Raw genomic sequence first — 20488 nt, 5'->3', positions numbered from 1 at the left:
TTAACCATGAAACCCTCTTTGCCCTACCTGACTCCGCCCCTAGTTATATGTATATGTATATAATGCATGCACTATATCTACGTAACGTACGTATATAGGTGTTATACAACAGAAGAAACATAACCAAAGTTCACTATTTCCATCCACCACAAGGAAGAAAAAAGTGAAAAGCCCATGAAACCAGACAAATATAACTGAAGTACAGAAACCTTTCACCCAAAGAACTAAAACAGACAAGAAAAATTAGTGCTTTCATTTATGACTTATATGATATTTATAATAGAACATATGTACATTTACATAGAATTGATATTTGCCAACCTAAGCTTTAAAAAAATATAGAAGTTTCATAGTCCTCTATTTCTATAATCTTATATTCTTTTGAAAAATCTCTATACAAAACTCCTCAATTCATGAATGTTCGATCGACTTAGTACCTTCCCTTGGATCAAATGAATAGGAAGAACGATACAAGAAGAAAGATATCAGAATATGTACCAGTACGTCAATAAGCAGATCTCAAAATTGTTTACAATCAGAAAATTATTGGCAGCAGAATTATGCAAAATTTAGATAAAAGAGACTCTTCAAGCTTTTGCTACCCCTCTCAATCTCTTAAAAATGATAAGACTTTTTTAACTTCCAGCTGCCTTCAAAAAGTTGTCGTATGGACTTGAAGCAGGTAGCGCAAAGAAGTTGGATTCAGCTGCACATGGCATTGGAGGGACAGTGATAAAGGGATTCGACAGATTGGACTCAGAGCCACGCTTCACATGTGTATGTTCAACCTGCAACATACATGAGTTTCAGAGCTGAAACTATGGATATTAATAAACATGTACACTAACAAGGAAGTGTGAACGTATTAAAGTTGAAGCGTGAGCCTATTAGAGAAGCAAATTCAATGAAGCAACAACTGGTGCCATAGAAGCGGCCATAAACTAGCACTTCAATGTGAAACTGCTTCTTAGTTATTACTGCATGTAAGTTGCTTCTTAGTAGCCCTCCGCAGTTCCACTTTGAAGTCTACTAACCTAAAGGTTCCTTTTTAAAACAGTGCGAAATGGATTTTCTTGAAAGGAAAAATGGGTAATGCTATTACCTCCCTTGTAATAGCAAAGTAAATAGTATGGTAGCAACACTTTGCATACTATACCGGGTTTTAAAACCACATCTTTCAGTCTTGTTATGGAAATGATATTCAAAACTGAAGATGTCAAAACTATAAGACGAACACATTTCTTTTATACTTACTGGAGATTTCACATTATCACAGTTGTTTGCAGGCTTCATATTTGCCAGGATATAGTCAAAAGAATTTTCTTGAGACGCTTGGGCAATCATTAGATGTGACATCTTTTGCTGCTTCCCTGCTTGAAGGGCTTCACAATGGCCTGCCATGTCCTTGAAAGTCATATCAGAAGTTGAGACAGAGAGTCTTCCTCCTTGAAGTGTTGTATCAGATAACTGCATAAGTTTCAGTAAATGATTATAGAAAAGTTAACTATGTCTAGGGAAAGAGACTTGCCTACATGATATAATCCCAGTGAAAAGAATATCTAGTCATCTTTATGCAAGTTCCTAACCATTCAAAGAATTAAGGAAGTAACACAATAAAAGACATTCGTCTTAGATAACTCGCCAGGGAAATCTGGTTTGAGTAATACTTCATCTATGCAGGAAACAAAGCACTAAATTGAAGGAAGCATTTTTCACTTCCCTAACCTCATATACATCATAGACAGCAAATACAACCTAAAAGCTACCAAACTGCAGTAGGTAAAGAAAGCGAAAACCTAGGAAACTCTGAGCTTGAAAAGTTTATTGCAGATGAAGATAAAAAACTATACTATAAGTCTTCTTTAGAGTTTATCAAATATTTAACCTTTTACATTAGATATTATCTTTGTCATTATGTAGACTAGACTTAGCCTAATAATTATCTAGATTGAGTTCTACCTTTATCGTTATTTCATTTGTTTTATCTGTCTTTGATTTACGTTTACTTCTAAACAGTGATGCAACTTCTGAGCTTTGAAAGATTTTATAAAAGAAGATAAACTGTTATACAAGTCTTCCTGCAGACTTTTGTGTTTTTATCTTTTATCTTTTGGATAATAATGTTTAACTTTTTAAATTGGACTTCAGCTTTATCACTACCTAGATTAGAGTTAGCCTGTTCAAGATCTAGATTAAATTATATCTTTATTCCTATTACTTAGTTTGTTTATGTCTTTACCTCTTAATTAGAGATAAAAAATTATTATTATTATAGCAGATCTAGCTTATTAAGAGTTCCTTACTCTATGAATAAAACCCTTCTGCAACTTAATGAATAATACTGACTTGATCTATCTTTGTATTTTTATCTTATTCTCTTCTATCAGTCTCCTTATTCTTCACCCTTTCTCCCATTTGATGCTATTTAAGAAAGTAGTTTTCATAATATGGAAACATGCTTAGAATGACAACACCATTTCCAAATATAAGAAACTTCCAAAAACTACTTCTTTTTCTAACCTTGGATGTGAGATATGTTTTCTTTTTTGGGTTGCTGAGCCTACTCAGTTGTATGTAGCTCTGTGATGTAAATTATTGGGATTCCAGCCTTAGTGATGAAGATTTACATACAAACTTGTTACCTTAGTCAAAAAAAAAAAAAAACGTACAGGGGAAGTGAAGATTTACATACAAACTTGTTACCTTTGTCAAAAAAAAAGAAAAGCCCAAAACCTTTTTTTTTGGCTTCATAGTTTATTCTAGTGAACCTTCACTTCCCCTGTACCACCTTCTTGAGAATGAATAACGAGAAAAAAGGATCTATTTTTTCTTTACATAAAAAGAACAAGAAATTGCAGGACATCTTCCAGAAGTTCCTAGAAAGAATTATGACAGCCATACTCTTCCTTATCCAATTCTGCAGTTACTCTGTGCATGACACAAAATGGAAGGTATGAAAGCAGAAATATACCGAATCTAGGAACTGAGTGACAGTTAAAAGGTCTGGAATTTGCAGAGTAAGATGTGAGTTAGATAAATTCTGATTCTCAGTCGATAAACCGTCCTCTAAGATGGGCAGAGTCAGGTCCCCAATCTGCTAGTAGAAAACAAGGATGTAAGATAAAGGCTAGTATTGGAGAAAAAGATAAAAAGACTTAGAAGCAGCTCCAACTACCTCGTCCAGACTATTATCACCAACTGAACCGAATCGGTAGATCTTCCCTGAAGTTTCTGAAACTAGCTGAGCTCCCAAAGGACAAACATCATCAGGAAGAAAATCTTTAAGCAACTGATCCTTGATAGCAGCAGTCTTATTCTGCAAATAGGTCAAATATCAATATGCATGCAACATTGCGTAAGTTATCATTGAATCACAAAATGAGAACAGATACAATGTTTACTTTATAAGAATTCCTCAGGCTCTCGACTATTATCGAAGCAAAGTATTCTGTAGTTTGGTTACTAGATAGTTGTATTGCTGAAAGTGATTTTAAGGCATCATCGTCATCCTCTTTTGATCCATAAACTTTGACTGCATGCTCTGTTTTACCAGTTACAGCTTCCAGTTTACAGTCATCTACCAGCTGAAGAAAAGGATCAACCTGTTGAAGGCATTAAACACCGAATTAGACTAGAATAAATTGCAGAAAAAGCATTGAAACACATATCTACAAATCACAAATGAACACACTGAACAAAACATGACTGATGAAAGTCCTTACTGTTTTATCCGTTAATGCAGCTTTAGCACAAGCAACAACAGGGATAAAGTTGTAGGCTTTAGATAGGAAAATAATCATGGACGTTGCCAACATAAAGAGCGACCTGCGACGTGATGATGGTAGAGATCCTGCAAACACAATAAAGATGACAAGAGGCAATTGATGTGTTACTAGGGAATTACTTATCACTGGTTTGATTAAATAATACAGCACCAATTAACAGTATATCAGATCATATACAGACATTTGTAAAGCAACTAAATAACATGCTCTTTTATTAAGGATAAAGGAACATAAAGAACTTGCCAAATTCAGATTCAAACCACTGTGTTATACCTTTCCCTCCTATAGAAATGTTCCTCAAAGAAAATGCTAGCTGGAAACTTCGAATAAGAGCCTCATGGCTGGATTTCTGAAAGACGAGATACAAGAAAGTTATCAACAATAGCCTAGCCAACTGTTGCAAATGTTATTAAGCAAATTCAAGAGTTTTTCTTTCTGATACATAGTCAGCATCTGAGGAACAAGTAAAAATTAAGAACATGAAATTGACTGAAAACAAGAGAGATATGTAGCAATTTAGGGAAAAGGAAGATACACTTAGTTTATCATTCTAGAGCAGATTTCAGTTCATCATAGAGCAGAGTCCAACAACATATACCCTTATCCCATAGTTCCAAAATCTTTTTATGTTGTCGGGGTGTTAACACCCTGCATGCACACCCACAATATTTTTGTAACAAAAGGTTCTGGACTAATGCAAAATCTTCTAAATGAATTTATTTCAATCGGAACATTTGAAGACTAGATTCAGCTGCTACTGAAAATTCCACAATCACATTCGTGTTAGTCCAGCTTTTCAAAAGAAGAAAGATAATTAAAGGCTTTATTTGTCCACCTCAAATTTTTTAATATTACACTTCCGATTTTTTTTCTCTCCACCCCACCCACCCACCCGGTCTTCGATTTTGAAATCCTGGCATTTGTGTTTATTTTCTAGAAATCCATTCGCACTAATTTCATCATACCAGTCAATTTTTGCAATCTATGTCATCACACAAACGTCATGTAACAAAAAAAGAAACCTATCCTCAATGGTAAGAAAAATTGGCTCTGCATGATGGCCAACACATAAGAAGCAAACAGGGCTCCAAACTTTGCTCTTAGGGTTTGAAATTCATCTATTCCCCAGATGTAGACACGACATCCTCATTCCCCCCTCCCCCCTCTCCCACACACACCAACCACCAAAAAAAAATGGTTTAGCAATAGAAGTTTCCATCAAATCTTCAGTCAGATACCTACTTTAAATACTGGCCCTATTTATCTGTAATAGACGTTAAGATTTGCCACTACATAATGTGGACTAATTTCATATTTCTAAAAAGTTGTATATCTAGGCAATACTCAAGATCATAGACACCAGCAGGAACGGTCAATAGTACCTAGAGTACAAAGTACAAGCTACCTATTCTTTCTTTGATAATTCAGAACGGCATAACTTAAAAAATCTCTAGAAATTAGCATAAGGGGGTGAAAGAACTTGCACTCAGTAATACGAAGCATATAGATACATAAGCACCTCTACTCAAGTTCTACAAAGTTTAAAGAAAAATAAAGAAGATAAAGAAGCAAAATAAAAGGAGTTTGGAAAATATATTAGTGATGCAGATTAATATCCACTAGCAAGAAAAACATCACCACCTTTGTTTGTGAAAATAACACCACCAAGCTGTAAGTATGAGCAATTGCTTCATAATTCTCTGGAGTGTTTGTAGGAGAGATTGCCTGCACCCACAGTGAAGACAGCAAGAGGCTGATCTGTCGAATTTTCAGCTTGAGAAAAATTCCATCCTGAAATGAAATAAAATGTGGTAAGGGGCAGCAAAGAAAATATATCTGTTTTACCAACCAAAGGTAAAATGTTGAATTGAAATGCACTATTTTTTTGTTTTCATTTTTAGAAAGGCAACCAATATTATATATCTTTAGCACAAACACATACCTGCTCCTCTTCTGTGTTACCATTCTCTTTTCCTTCATCAGTTCCAGGTAATGAATTCCTTTTCACAGTATAAGCTCGACTATAGCTTGATGTTAATCTTTTCAGCATGGATTGGTTCTTTACCAATGATTTAGCATTGAATTTTTTTTCCTTTCCAGCCATATTGTCTTGAGAGGGAGTTTGTTCTTTCTTTAATTTATCAAAAAGTGCAGCTGAAGAAGAAAACACTGAAACGGTTCTAGATAGGGTCCTCTGAATACCAGTAGCCTTTGTTGACCGTGGATGGACGGATTTAGGACGGGGGCAAACTGAAGATGGGACAAGTACAACAGAAAAGACACGATGTGCCACAAGCCTTGTTTCATGGTCTGGGGAGACCATAGCTAAAAGAATTTGATGGAATAATGCCTCAGGGAAAGCCTGAAAGGTATAGAAGGAAAAAAATGAAAAAAAGGATTTTGACAATCAACCAGTTGAAAGCATCACTAAGAGAAAATAAAGATGCCATGAATGGAGTCCTCCTTGCCTTGTTTTTATATGAATGATTGGGTAAGGATGCAATAATCTGAGCAGTTCGATAAACAGCAGCCATTGTATTCCTCACCATAACTGTTACATTTGATATGCTTTCCAGCATCACTGCCATCACATCAAGAATAGGACCAGCATCTCCTACCTGTTTATCAGAGGGATCACAATTTACATCGTTTACACTCAGCCACGTAAACTTAGGCAGCATATTAAGTTTTTCCTCTCTTCTTTTCAGGCGATACATCTAGGATGATGTTTCTGAGGATCTCATGAAACAAAATTTCTCAAAACTGATAACCTCATTTAGAACGAAGGTAAATAGGCATAGTGCATACTTTTGGTGACCTTGAAAAGTGGAAATAAAAAAAAACTAGACTTAGGGATAAAGCATGAAATTTACCTTCAGCGACAGTTGTACAAGGCATTCATCAACAGCTGTGTATAACTTTCTGTTCCATTGAATTACTTCTTCCCCAAGTTCTGAATCATCAAGGGAACAGAGTATGCTCTTGCGGAGGTGTCTCATCATATCACTGAACGCACCAACTATCGTCACAGATGATTGAGCCTTTGTTGCTTTACAAAGGGAGCTGGCAACTTCAACAATTTCTATCTGCATATTTGGATTTTTAAGGACATTCTTATGATCAAGGTGCTTGATCAAAGTAGACAGCAAGAAATGTATGTTCTGCCCTGCATTCACGGAAAGGCATAGAGTGAGTCCAAGGCGTAAAGGTGACAAATATGCTGCTTAACTCCAAGATTCAAAAGAAAAAAAGGGTAATCACTGAGATTAAAGAAAGGTCAAATACCAGAATTTTCCATAATAGATTGCATGTCAAGCAAAACACCAAGGGCAACTCCATGTTCAGGAGACCAAAGATCAGCATTATCGAAATAACGGAACAAGGACTCCAGAACACGCCGTACAGTTGTTGCCTCCTTTGCTAACTTCGCCATGTTATGTAAGCACACCTTTGACCAAAACATGGGGTTTCTTGAATCTTCCCTGTTCATAAGAGAAATGTAATTGGAGGTGAGACTATCTACAAAAATAAAAATAATTAACATATGTAAAGACCATGGAAAGAGGAATTACGCAGTCACATTAAGGCCTCTGTCTGTCACTATATTCCTCCAAGAAGTAGCCCTTCTCAATTCATTAGGGGATGACGGCATCTGGTTTCCACCGGAAGAAACTAGCTGGACTCCATTAATCTGTTTATCTTGACTATCATTATTAAGATCCAGCTTTTCTTTAGGGCCTTCACAATTCTCCAATACTGCAGCCGTCACCTGGTAAGATAAATGACATTAAACCAAAATAAACTCAATCACCAGACAGGACTTCCCAATACTTCCTTAGAAAATGCAAGTGTTAGTATGTGAATGTAAGAATTTAAACAAGTATTGATAATCCTGCATTAGGCAAATGTAAGATGCACACTGTTTTTTACACGTATAAATAGGCATCTTGTTTCACTAGAAAAACAAGGCACATTGATATAGATTGACACTACCACTATGTAAACTCAAATGGAGCATTTAGAGATATTCTTATAAAATCATTTGGAAGTTTAGGATCAAGTTTATATTTGCTATGAGTTAGGAGCACAATATGCACATTCCAACTTGGAGAAGATCATTAAGAATTTGTAAACATGAAAAGAATCCCTTATCCTATAGTTATGTAATTTAGCAAGACTATAAGCCTGTAATTTCTTGTAAACACCATTTAATCTGCACTAACTTAAGAGAGTAATCAAACAATTCAATCTCAGCATATTCTTCACTCTTTTCTTCACACATAGTATATGCAAAGTAGAAAAAATTGTGATGCAAAAATATATAAAGCCTTTAATGACAATAAAAATGTGATCCAATTTAAAAGAATAATAATAGACATGCAAGATGGAATTTTGAACAAGGTGCAACCAAAAATATCTGTGGAAGATAATGAGATTTGGCCTAAACAACACAATAGTTCTGAAATTGGGAAAAAGAAGACCTCACTTAATGGAAATACTGTACCAATTATATTAACAACTGATTAACCAGAGAAGCATAGAAATAGTCTGTGCAATAACTTACACTATCGAATTCCGCTGGCATGTGACAAAATTCACCCATAAACCATATCTGTACATGAGAAGTTGACAAAAGAACAGAATTGCTCAGACTATCCATTGCAAATGAAATCAGACTTCACCTAAATAATCCAGAGATCCAGCTAAAGAAACTGACAAAGTGAGTGGCAAGACAAACATCAAAAGTAAATAATATCAGAATCCTCACACGGACCAACCAATGAAGCTGCATGTAGTTGTTGTTTCTTTTCCGACTTTCAGAATCAGTAACAGGACCTTCCATTTACAAGAAAAGAAGGTTTGGAGAGAATAGCGAAGGACAAGATTCCTCTAAATCAAAAGAAGCTGAAAATGGAAAGCAAAGATTGCAGTCTGGATGTGGATCAGTCAAAGTAAGGTGATATAAAAGCAATGGCCTTACATGATATAATTAGCTCTTTTTTATAGGGTTTCAACAAATTGCACTGATATTAGAAGTCCTTCATTATATTTTGTCCAAACACACCAAAACACACAACACCACTGCCAGCATAACACATTTTCTAGATTCTATCCATCTGGCCCACAGTGATTGATAGCAAAATGTCCAATACATCCAGACTGAAAAACAACTGCTTTAGCAAACATGGGAAATGGTATTTCCAACATGTTCATGGAAAATGCACTATCATTACATGCCAAACAATCCTTCCTACATGTTCCTAGAAAATGCACCATTGATCTACCATCACAAACAAACCATGTATGTGGCATTATCTGCTAAAGCAACACAGTCATCCAAATGAATAAGGCCTGAAGACAGTGGAGCAGACAAATGGCGCCACTAAGGGTTACAATTCAATGTGAGGCAGAGTACTTCCACCCTTTTGTCTCTTCCCCCCTCTGCCCCCAGAGAGCTCCTACACCTTTTCTAGTGTATCATGAGTCCACCCCTTCTAGTCAACTAGCTATTATTGTAGAAATCCACTTTCTTTGCCGAAATGGAGGAAAGAAAAAGCTTCACTGTCATTGACGCTATTCAATTTAAACATTTAGCGGACAAAGTAATTGTTCTCCACATTTCATATCTCAAGCTCCAAGAGTCCTAGGCTTCTTCTCAGTTCTTTGTTGCAGTAACAGCTTTTTCAGTTCTTCTCATTGCTGTGCAGTGGTGACCTTGCTCAGTTTCCAGATTCCTATACCTTCTTGACCAAAAGCAATTTTCTTTTGGATCTTTTTTGTTTACTGTAACTTGTTCAAATGGTTGATCAATTCTTATTTAGATGAATTATTTGTAATATTTGTAGTCCATAGAATTAGCTATTATTTATTGATAGTTGTGAAGAATTAATTAATGGAGGAAATATATATATTAGTTTATGAATTTAGTAGAATTTAACTTTGGGTCAAAACAGTGTTCTGTTAATAGATTATGCATCGAGTGAGATGCAGATACAAGCTTTTTCTTTCAAACCAGTCAAATGATTCAAAGATCATCAATCTATTTGACACCAAGTCCTTCAAACTCTATTTTATAAGCTTCTCCATACCAACGCTTCTATTACATAACAGAGATGTTGAATTGGTTAGGCTGACCACGACCCAATCCCTTCTTTGTGGAAAATGTTTTCCTCGAAAAAGATTTTTTGACAACCAAACACAATAAATAACTTATTCAGAAAATATTTTCCATTATACCAAACACACAAGTTAAGTTTAGTTTTAGTAATTTTAATTTTAAATCTTAGTTACAAATTAGTTCAATTTCAAAATCACTTTTTTTACTTAGATTTGAACTAGGGAACTTCAAATTTTCAGCATGCTTGTGAGATCACAATCCCCATTATTTCCAATAGCTACATCAATCTTACATGCTTCCAAATTTAGGGATTCATTTACTTTGAAAATCACATCACTAATCCGACAGCAACCACACATTAAAGTGAAATTCACAATGAAAGTACTCATAAGCAACTTCCTTATCAAAGCAAATATTTATATTCAGCAGAGGAAGCAGTAGAGGAGCAACTCACAGCAAAATGCTAAGCACAAACTTCATCGTAGTTAGAAGCAATGAATTCTCCAAAAGTGTACTGTTTCACGTATTATTAACACATGATGCAAAAGGTCAGAGGAGGAGGGTGTGTATGCAGACCTTACCCCACCTTGTGCAGAAAGAGGGGTTTTTTCCGATAGACCCTCGGCTCAAGTATAGCATATCGAAGAAAAGAAAATTTGAAAAAAACCTCAAAGTGTTGTGTTACAGTTTTTGGACACAGTATTGCCAGTTCTAAAATTCAATGGTGCAGGTGCAGGAACTAATTCAAAGACTTCTCTACAAATCTTTAAGGAGTCATTTGGTAGAGTGTATTGGAGAAAATAATGCATGCATTAATTTTGTGTATTACTAGTACCTTGTTTGGTACACTTTTTCAACCTATGAGCCCGTTTGGATGGGCTTAAAAAAAGTAACTTTTATGTATGAAGTGCTTTTAGAACTTTGAAGTGCTGAAAGTTATTTTTATAAATAAGTAGTTGAGTGTTTGGATAAAAGTGCTTAAATGAGGAAAATGATGCGAATTTTAGGGTTAAAAAGGGCAGCCCGGTGCACTTAAGCTCCCGCTATGCGCAGGGTCCGGGGAAGGGCCCGACCACAAGGGTCTATTGTACGCAGCCTTACCTTGCATTTCTACCAGAGGCTGTTTCCAAGGCTTGAACCCGTGACCTCCTGGTCACATGACAACAACTTTACCAGTTACTCCAAGGGTAGTTTGGGAATTTAGTTAAAATACAAGGGATATAAAAGTAATTTCCATGGTCAAAGAAAATAACTTTAAGCACTTAGAAAAAAAAAGTTAGGAATCCTAACTTTTCATTTTTAACTGACTTTAAGAACTTTATGGCTTAAAGTTAGCATTAGGCAAACACGTCCAAAAGCTAAAAAGGGGCTTTAAGTTGATTTTGACCAACTTAAAGCCCATCCAAACGGGCTCTATGTATAACTAAATTGTGTATTGAGGTATGTATTACTAATACATGGAAATCCATAGTATTAGTAATGCAAGGGGTGTTAATTCATACATTAACATGGTTAAAGATCTAATTGCCCCTCAATATCCTTTTTACATCTTTTCCACCATAAATTGTGGAGGGTACCTTTGTAAATAAATATTTTTATCTAACGCATGTTATTTTTAATACACCAAACCAAACAATGCATAAGAAATGATCTATGTATAATTAATGCAAGCATTACTAATACAAGTAGAACTAATGCAAGCATTACTAATACACTTTATTTAGCATCATTCTTATACACACTACCAAACGACCCCTAAAAGGCAATCTTCTTCAAGTTAGACATATCTCTGCAGTTCTAATATTGAATGATGAAGATGTGCTTCAATAAGACACCACTTGTAAGCTTTGGTTCATACTTTATGGAGTACTTTATGGGGCACAATTATACATTGAATCCGTGGAACGATGAAAAATCTACAGTCTTCAAAGATCTAAGCCACAATTATACAATGAATGCATGGAATGATGAAATATCTATAGTCTTCAAAGATCTAAGCCATTGTCCTAGCGCAATGCTTATGTAGAAACAAAAGACAAGGCTGCTATACAACTTTACTCCTATATCTTTTTGTAAAGTCTGCATACACACCCTAGCGGTACGCAGAAAGAGCATCAGGAAAATAACTGGAAGTTTATTTGGTAGTTTACCATAGCGGACAGAGCTTGAAGACCAGCGCAGCGCATTTTAATCACCCTTTCATCCTCACCCATCTCTTGAGCAAGAAGACAGATTTTAGGAATCAGGCCTTCAAAGTTAAACATATATGTAGAGTCCCTCTGCACAATGCACAGTCAAATTCGAAAATAAGCTTTAACTGTTGAGGAAACTTGTGTTATCTTCAAGATAACTATCACCAATATAGGTTAAAGCCAAAAGAAGAAGCTATTGACCTGGTTAATTATGAAGTCAAAAAGAGCTTGGCATCCAACTGTGCGCATTTCATCATGCCTGATCTGATCCAGCAAAATGTGTATTATACTGAGAAAGCTGCCTGCAAATAGTGGCCTGCAGTGCATATGTAATAGTTCAGGTCTTCAGGACTCATTGTACGAAAAACAGTAAAGAAAATCAAGAAATCCCATAGTTCAGAAACAAATCAATGATCTCCAATCGGTTAAAAACTAATGGAAAACAAGTGATAGAAACAATTATATCATGGAACCATAAATATCTCTGAAAAGGGGTAAACTTTCGAAATTTTGTACAAGATCGTCCTCTTTCCTTGACTTTTGTAGATATCCTAGTAGAAGAAGAATCAATGCTTCTTTTCGTACAGTAGCAGATGAGGGAAAAATCAGTTTTTTCATTTCAGCCTCGTTTCCCTCACTTAACCTCAGTAAGTGCAAAAGCTTCCATTTCATAATATTCTTCCAAGAGTTACTGCTATCCATTAGCTTTGCAAGCATATGTTTCTAATCTCCTATATTGCCCGTATAATGACCTCCATCAGTAGGAGGCCTGATATGTTGAAGAATCTAGAGAGTAAATTATGGCACCTAAAATAAGGGATTCGTCGCAGTTTGATTTTTAGTATATTGGAGTCTGAGCTTGCAGTAGCCAAATTATCAAATGTGACACCTCCATGCAGAAAAACTGTCAAGCATGCAAGTAAGCCATGTTGAGACATGCTTGTGGCTAACAAGATATATTTTGGTGTCTCATAATATGACATGACTTAAGAGTACTTAAATAATGTAAGATATTTGAACTCAAGGGTAAGGGTTTGACCTAGTGGTCAATGAAGTGGGTTGAGAACCGTGAGGTTTCTCAGCAGAGGCAAAAACTAAGTGATTTTTTCCCATCTGTCCAAGCCTGTGCGGACAGAGTTATCTAGTACTTATGTTGGTGGAAGGTAGCAAGTAATCTATGAAATTAATCGAGGTACATGCAAGTTGGCCTGGACACCATCATTATTCAAAAAAAAGGTAAGATATTGAACAAACCTCATTTCAGAGTGAGATAATTAGTTTGACTTCTACATCAAGGTAGAAACTATAGATTTGTGCAATTAAAATTCAAGAAATATGTGAATGTGAAACAAGTGAGGCTAGATGTGAGGTGATAGCTAACACCGCATTACTTTTTAGGACGGAGAAAAGTGGAAAATTGAAACACCCATCGGCCTTCTAGTAAACTGTGCATGTGTATATTGGCGTTTAAGTTCATGATATGGATGCTTGTAATTCAGTTGAAGCATTTGCATATGTGTTGTTTGCTCATGGGATTGGGTCTTCAAAAAGGGCTTGGAGGACCCTTGGAGGTGTTTGGAGGGCAAAAGAAGTTTCAACAAGTTGGAAACTCAAAACTTGGATCTGGGAATCAATCAAGAGAAGAGACAAATTGTTTTGTGCATTGTCGTCGCATGTCTAGAGAGAAAGCACAATAGTTCAATTGGGTGCCAAACAATTTTCCTATGTGCAAGGCAGTAGCCTGTCTGGAGAGAAAGCGCACTAACAACAGTTGAATTGGGCATCAGACAATTGTCCTTTGTAAAGTGTGACTGCACAAATGGTGTTTCAACCACACGCCCACAGCCAAACCTCGAATAGCTCACTAGACAGAGAAATGACTTGAACTGCAACAGCACGAGAGGTGCTTTTCTGGCAAATGAAGATCACAGAACATGAAGATTTGCTAATTTAGGACAACGTGCTCAAGGAAATGGAGTTTTTCTCCCTGAAGATTGGCTAATTAAGGGTCGCTTGGAGAAGGACATGTCCGCTGGGCAATGGTCACAAGCCCTCCATTTTTAAGTCGTGAGTCGTGACAGTCATGGATGTAGGATGATAGCTAAATCTATTACTCCATTTATTTCAATTTGTTTGTCTTACTTTTCTTTTTAGTCTGTTTCACAAGGAATGCCTCGTTTCTTTTTTGGCAACTCTTTAATTCTAATTTTCCACATGGCATGTTTAAGAGCACAAGATTAAATGGCATTTTAGTATATTCTACATATCTTTAGTTTAAGACCACAATATTCAAAAACTATGTGCCAAGTCAAAACCAGACAAACAAATTGAAATGGAAGGACTACTATTTAGGAAGACAGAAGTGGATCTTCATTCATCTTTCAATGTATAAAGTGAAACATGAAAAGAGGAATATAAAGCAATTGTATTTACACCGTGAAAAGAAGAATATAAAGCAATTGTAGTTAGACGGTAGAAGATATATCGTGCTGACATATTAGACTTATATGTAGTGACTTATCCAGCTATTTAATGTTATATTAAGGAGTGGAAATATGCAAAACAAGTAGACAAGCAATACCTTGGTTCTGGTATATAAGAACAAAGGATACATTGGAAGTTGTTTCAAACTATCGTGGTATTAAATTTATGACTCATACGATGAAACTTTTCGAAAGAGTGACAGCCGTGGACATTCGGACACTATAAGTGGACAGATCTACAATCCTCTTTTTATAACATTCAAGCGAGACCACAAAAGGGAGGCTTGGTCTCTAATTCATCACCTTCAACTTTTCTGAAGCTTTGGAAGTTGGAAATAGTGTTAAAAGGCATTTGACCTACCTTAAAGAGGCATATTTGAGCCTCCATTCTCTTTTTTATAGTATCCCAGGGCCCAAGCCTTCACCTTTCAGAGATTCATCTCATATCATAGATGTACTGAGTAATGAGATCCTAACGTCATCAGCTAATAGTTAGTATAGCTTGTTTAGCGGAAGGATCAACCACTACATTATGCTACATGGATTATTGAGGATGACTTCCATTCGCTTATCAGAATCAAGTTTTCTTCCACCAGAAAAATAATCAAGTTTTAAAAGATTAAGAGAGATTTCTTTTTCCAACAAAGACTAGGAGAGTTAATAGTAGATGTGAGAAATATAGGAGAAAAATATTATTGAATTGTGTATCTACATTATTACACAGAAACCCTATTTATAGACACTACAATACAATCCTTTACCAACTAGGATACTATTTCTATTCTTATTCCTATTCCCATTCTAAGTAGGATTGTATATATCTATTCCTATTCTAACACTCCCCTCAAGCTAGTGCATACAAGTTATATGTACCTAGCTTGTTACAAATATAGTTAATACGAGGACCCTTGCATCCACTGCTCAGACCACAATTGAGATTGATTCTCTCTATGAGGGTATTGATTTCTATTCCACCATAACCGTGCTAGATTTGAAGAGCTTAACATGGATCTGTTCAGGAAGTGTATGGAACCAGTTGAGAAGTGTTTGAGAGATGCTAAGATGGACAAGAACTCTCTCCATGATGTTGTACTTGTTGGTGGCTCCACCAGGATTCCCAAGGTTCAGCGGCTCCTGCAAGACTTTTTCAATGGGAAGGAGCTCTGCAAGAGCATCAACCCTGATGAAGTTGTTGCTTATGGTGCTGCTGTACAAGCTGCAATTTTGAGTGGTGAAGGTAATGAGAAGGTGCAAGGCCTGTTGTTGTTGGATGTTACACCTCTTTCCCTTAGACTTGAAACTGCTGGTGGTGTCATGACTTTGTTGATCCCCAGAAATACCACTATCCCAACCAAGAAAGAGCAGGTCTTCAAGATCACCATCACCAACGACAAGGGTAGACTTTCCAAGGAGGAGATTGAGAAGATTGTTTCAGACCATAGCGTGACTTACACAATCGACATACAAGGCTACCAAACTCACCCTGAGCAACAAAACTAGATGGTTGCTCCATCTTGGTTTTTTTTTCCACAATGCAGCGGTCGCCGAAAAGTGATCAAAATATGGTATAAAAATATATGGATCGTCTTGGAATCAATAGATGAGTAGATCTTAAAGAAGAAAGTCACCGTAAAACTGGCTAGAACATGCTCATGCGCTGGATTATTAGATTTGATGATTGAAAATAGTCACAATCTGAGAAATAAAATTATAAGAGTACGGTCAGAAAGATGGCATGACCCTACCGAGAAAGAGAATGATATGGGTAGGGTCGGAATGATGGCACGACCCAAAACAAATAAGAAAGTAGTCACCAGAAAGATGGCACGGTGTTATGCAAATAGAATATGAAAAAATAGTCACCGGAAAGATGGCACGGTGCTACACAAATCGGATATAAGAAAGTAGTCACCGGAATGATGCATGGTGCTACACAAATAGATATGAGAAAGTAGTCCGGAAAAATGCACGGTACTACGCAAATTAAATATGAAAATGTAGTCACCGTAAAGATACACGGTATTGCGCAAATTAGACATGAAGAAATAGTCACTGAAAAGATATACAGTGACCCAGACTTTTGCTAACATAATCATTGGCCAGACGGGCGACATATATGAGTAATAGCTGCCCACCGGCAGCGGAAGCTCTTTAATTCTCTACCATGATCGTAAAGGCTCTAATACCATGTGAAAAATATAGGAGAAAAATATTATTGAATTGTGTATCTACATTATTACTCAAAGACCCTATTTATAGACACTACAATACAATCCTTTACCAACTAGGATACTATTGCTATTCTTATTCCTATTCATATTCCTATTCTAAGTAGGATTGTATATATCTATTCCTATTCTAACAGTAGAAAAACATGAACTGTTGTTGAAGTCTTCTACTAGATTATTTTAATCAGTTAGATTCTAAACTAGGCTTAGGTTGATTAGATTATATGTCTTCATTATCTGTTAGGTTGGTTATTTTATCCTTGATTTTACCTTTATCTCTTAATTACAGATTTTCTCATTATTTCAGGAATGTATGTTATTCGGTGTTCCTTACTATATAAATAGAACCTTTGCATTTTATTTTTAACATACTTAATTTGAAGAATAAGTATCTAGGAATTGACCTCTATCCTTGTATTCTTCTTTATCCTCTTTTCTTCTCCATTTCGCCCTTGCTACATCACAAATACTACATACAAAATCTGTCTTTCACTACTCTAATAGAATCATTACCGTGACAATCAATAAAACATCAAATTCATTGTAAATGGCCTAATACTAACCTTGTCTTCTGATACCAGAGAAGTAAAAAAAAAAAAACTAGTAGACTCGTTCAGTATTAGAGCATGAGATGAGAAGAAACAACTTTTCTGATGTATGTCTATAGTGGCTCAGAACCTTGTATAACTCACATCATGTCTTTAGACAATGTAAAAGAAAGATTAGCACATATTCACAACATTATCCTTTTCTTGATCAGAAACCTTCTTCCATCAATGTAAAAAGAGCAAGGAACTTACATTTGTTGCTTACAGGTTGTAAGCAACTTCCGGTAGATACACATGACTACCTTTACAGACCCGAGATTCTCGTTTCTTAGTTCCCGGTAGCACCTTTGCTCAAGAACAGTCGTTATCTGGCCATAGATTGAAGTTCATCAGCTTTTCCCAAACTTGAAATAGGGTAAAATATATAATGGTATAGCATAGAGGCTTATCAAAATCTCAACAATTTATGGGAATCCCATATATTATTGCATGGTTGTAAGAATACTATCTAAATGCTTTTAAGGAGAAAACGGAACAAGAAATGAATCTTAAATTTAAAAATCAAAATAAGTCCATCTTATCAAGTTTGTTCAGTATCTCAGTAACACAACCTTGGGTATCCGAAGTGGATTTTTTGAAGCATATTCACACAATTTGTTGATCATTCGATCATTAGGTTCTCCATCCTGTCAAAGATAAAAGATAACTTAGTTCTTGAAGAAACTTAGTCCTTTCAAACCAATAAAAAAAAATCAACTTCTAATGCTTCCAGTGAATAAAGAAAGCATAGGAAATGTTAAGGAGGTTATTATCCTACCTCAAGTTATTCAAGAAGCTCAAACGCAAATATCAAGGATACATCACTGCTACAATGATGGTCTATAATCCTAAAAGAAACATACTCCATAGGGAACAACATAAAAACCTACCTGTGCTAAAGTCACTTCATCTCCCCAACCGAACTGGGGCCAAGTTTTGTTATTCACACCAACTTAATCTAATCCCAACTAAGCCAGAACTACAACTGTTAGACGGTGTTATTAGTCAAACCACGTGTTGGCAACTAATGGGTAATGACCTTTCACATATTTTACCATGTAATAGGCACCATAGTTTGGCTGAATATATAAGAGTGGAGCAAATTGTGGATAATTAGGAAGCACAAATACTAGTAACACATACTGAAACGGGTTTGTTAACTCCGTAGAAAATAACATAGGAACAGTTAAATGAAGCCTTTAATCCTCTAAAACTACCAGATAGGCTGAACATCTAAAAGCAATAGACTATACAACAACTTCTAGTCACCTAACATAAGAATCATCAAAAAAACCTACCGGATGTCATTGGAGTATAATTCCAACATACATTGAGGAAAAATTATAAGTTTCTCAAACAGAACACCTGACCCCAAGCTATGCACTGCCAATCGCTGGACAACTACCTTTATGATTCTTATATAAGGTTCAACTGCATGAACAAATCAGAATGCAAAGTTGTACAACATCTCATCAGATAGAGCACAATCACCACCTAGGAGCTGTTTGTGGGATGGAGGGAAGGAGTAATCAGTCCAACCTCTTGATCATATTGTATGTAATCCAAAGGATTCAAGATCATACAATTTTCACAATATTCTTTAATTTTTTTATTTTTCATACAAGCATTAAAGAAATGAATCATAGGTCTAACTCAATCTCAAAAGTTGAGGAATGTCCAAGAACATATGAGGAGACAACAACTCATTTCCTCCACCAATGTAGGACAACACCTCTTCACACCCATAACTGAAACGTCTGGAGCGTGGATAAACATAACATAGGGGTCCAACATTTGGGTAAACCATGAAATGAATGGGTCAGGCTCTTATAGCATGTAAATCAATGGATCTTGGGTCTAACCCAATGCCCAAAAGGCTAACTCAAGAGATGATATTCGTTCAACAACATATTGTTTCCTAATTCATACCCCAAACTAAAACTAGGGAAATCAAAAACACCCAAATAAAAGAACATTGAAAAAGATAAACAAATAACAAAATTCATTCTCTATTATAAAATAAGTAATGAAAAAATTAATTGAATGTTAAACAAGACTAACCGGAGATCGAGGAAAGCTATCAGAAATCAGCTTCTTATAACGCTTAACAGGTTGGCGGGACCTTGTCCGCATTGCCGGACAACAGACACAGAGCTGATCACAGGCCGGCATTATTTGATGAGAAATACCCATTTTCAACAAATTAAAATTCCCTACAAAATTTCCCCTTTTCTCCAAAATCAAAGAAAACAGAAGGTGGGTTTTCCTGTTTTAGTTTGGAATTTCAAGAAACACCCACCAAAAACAAAAATTTCCTCTTTTTACTGGGCCAATTCAAGATTGGTAAAAAACTGAGAGAAAAAAGAAAAAGAAAGTAGAGAAATGGGTATGATTAAAAAGAAGGGATGATTATGTATGAAAATTGAGAATGAATGCCAGAGGAAAGAGGATGATCGGAGAATTCTCACAGATCTCCAACTTCCTCAAACGGCAAGACGAATGGGAGAGAATATGGGTATTTTCTTCTCTATTTCAATATGGACTCTCCCAATGTTTTGCATGGGACTCACGTTCCTTCTCTAGTTTTATTACTGTCATCAACAATTGCGCAACGGCTACGTGGTGGTGGGAGCAGGACAACACCACACAAAATAGGGGGGAAAAAATACTATTAGAAATTTTGGATTACAAAATTTGAATAATATAGTCCATAGAATAATAGTGTAATCATAGAATTATAATTTTTTTGTTTTCCATCGGGCATTCAATGTTCCATATTCGTAATAGAATTGGACTAATTTGAAGTTATGTCGTACATGCCTATTTCGGAGAAGCGCTTCTATTAAGGATTTTTTAAGTTGAATTCACGTTGTGTAGGATTCATTCGGGAGAAGCAATTTCTACTTAAAAAAAAAAAGTTTCATAACCTTGACTCAAAGTTTGAGAGAATTATTCTCTGTCAAACAGGGGCAGATCTAAAGGCAAGCTAGAGTGTTCACCTAAATCCCCTTTGTAAAAAATTACACGGTATATATAAAGTATTTTAAATTTTTTAATATGTGTATATATAGAGAGAGAGAGAAATTTTGAACCCT

The 20488-nt window shown here is 35.9% G+C and overlaps 1 protein-coding gene across 1 annotated transcript; it reads right to left on the bottom strand.

Moving 5' to 3' along the window:
• Positions 1–252: 252 nt before the first annotated feature.
• LOC129886978 (protein SEMI-ROLLED LEAF 2-like) lies at positions 253–20080 on the bottom strand. Its single transcript, XM_055961896.1, has 19 exons — positions 19455–20080; positions 17966–18040; positions 17607–17722; positions 12297–12411; positions 12054–12182; positions 8350–8397; positions 7358–7554; positions 7071–7267; positions 6659–6951; positions 6254–6403; positions 5728–6147; positions 5427–5576; positions 4059–4134; positions 3723–3850; positions 3402–3602; positions 3176–3316; positions 2972–3094; positions 1255–1467; positions 253–788 (listed from the first exon to the last, which is right to left on the bottom strand). Exons 1-19 carry the CDS (start codon positions 19584–19586, stop codon positions 636–638), a joined length of 3057 nt encoding a protein of 1018 aa, XP_055817871.1. The 5' UTR covers positions 19587–20080; the 3' UTR covers positions 253–635.
• Between the last annotated feature and the right edge of the window lie 408 nt (positions 20081–20488).

The sequence above is a fragment of the Solanum dulcamara genome, chromosome 4, assembly GCF_947179165.1.
Source record: "Solanum dulcamara chromosome 4, daSolDulc1.2, whole genome shotgun sequence".
Lineage (NCBI taxonomy): Eukaryota > Viridiplantae > Streptophyta > Magnoliopsida > Solanales > Solanaceae > Solanum > Solanum dulcamara.
This window is presented reverse-complemented; position numbering and strand designations above follow the sequence as displayed.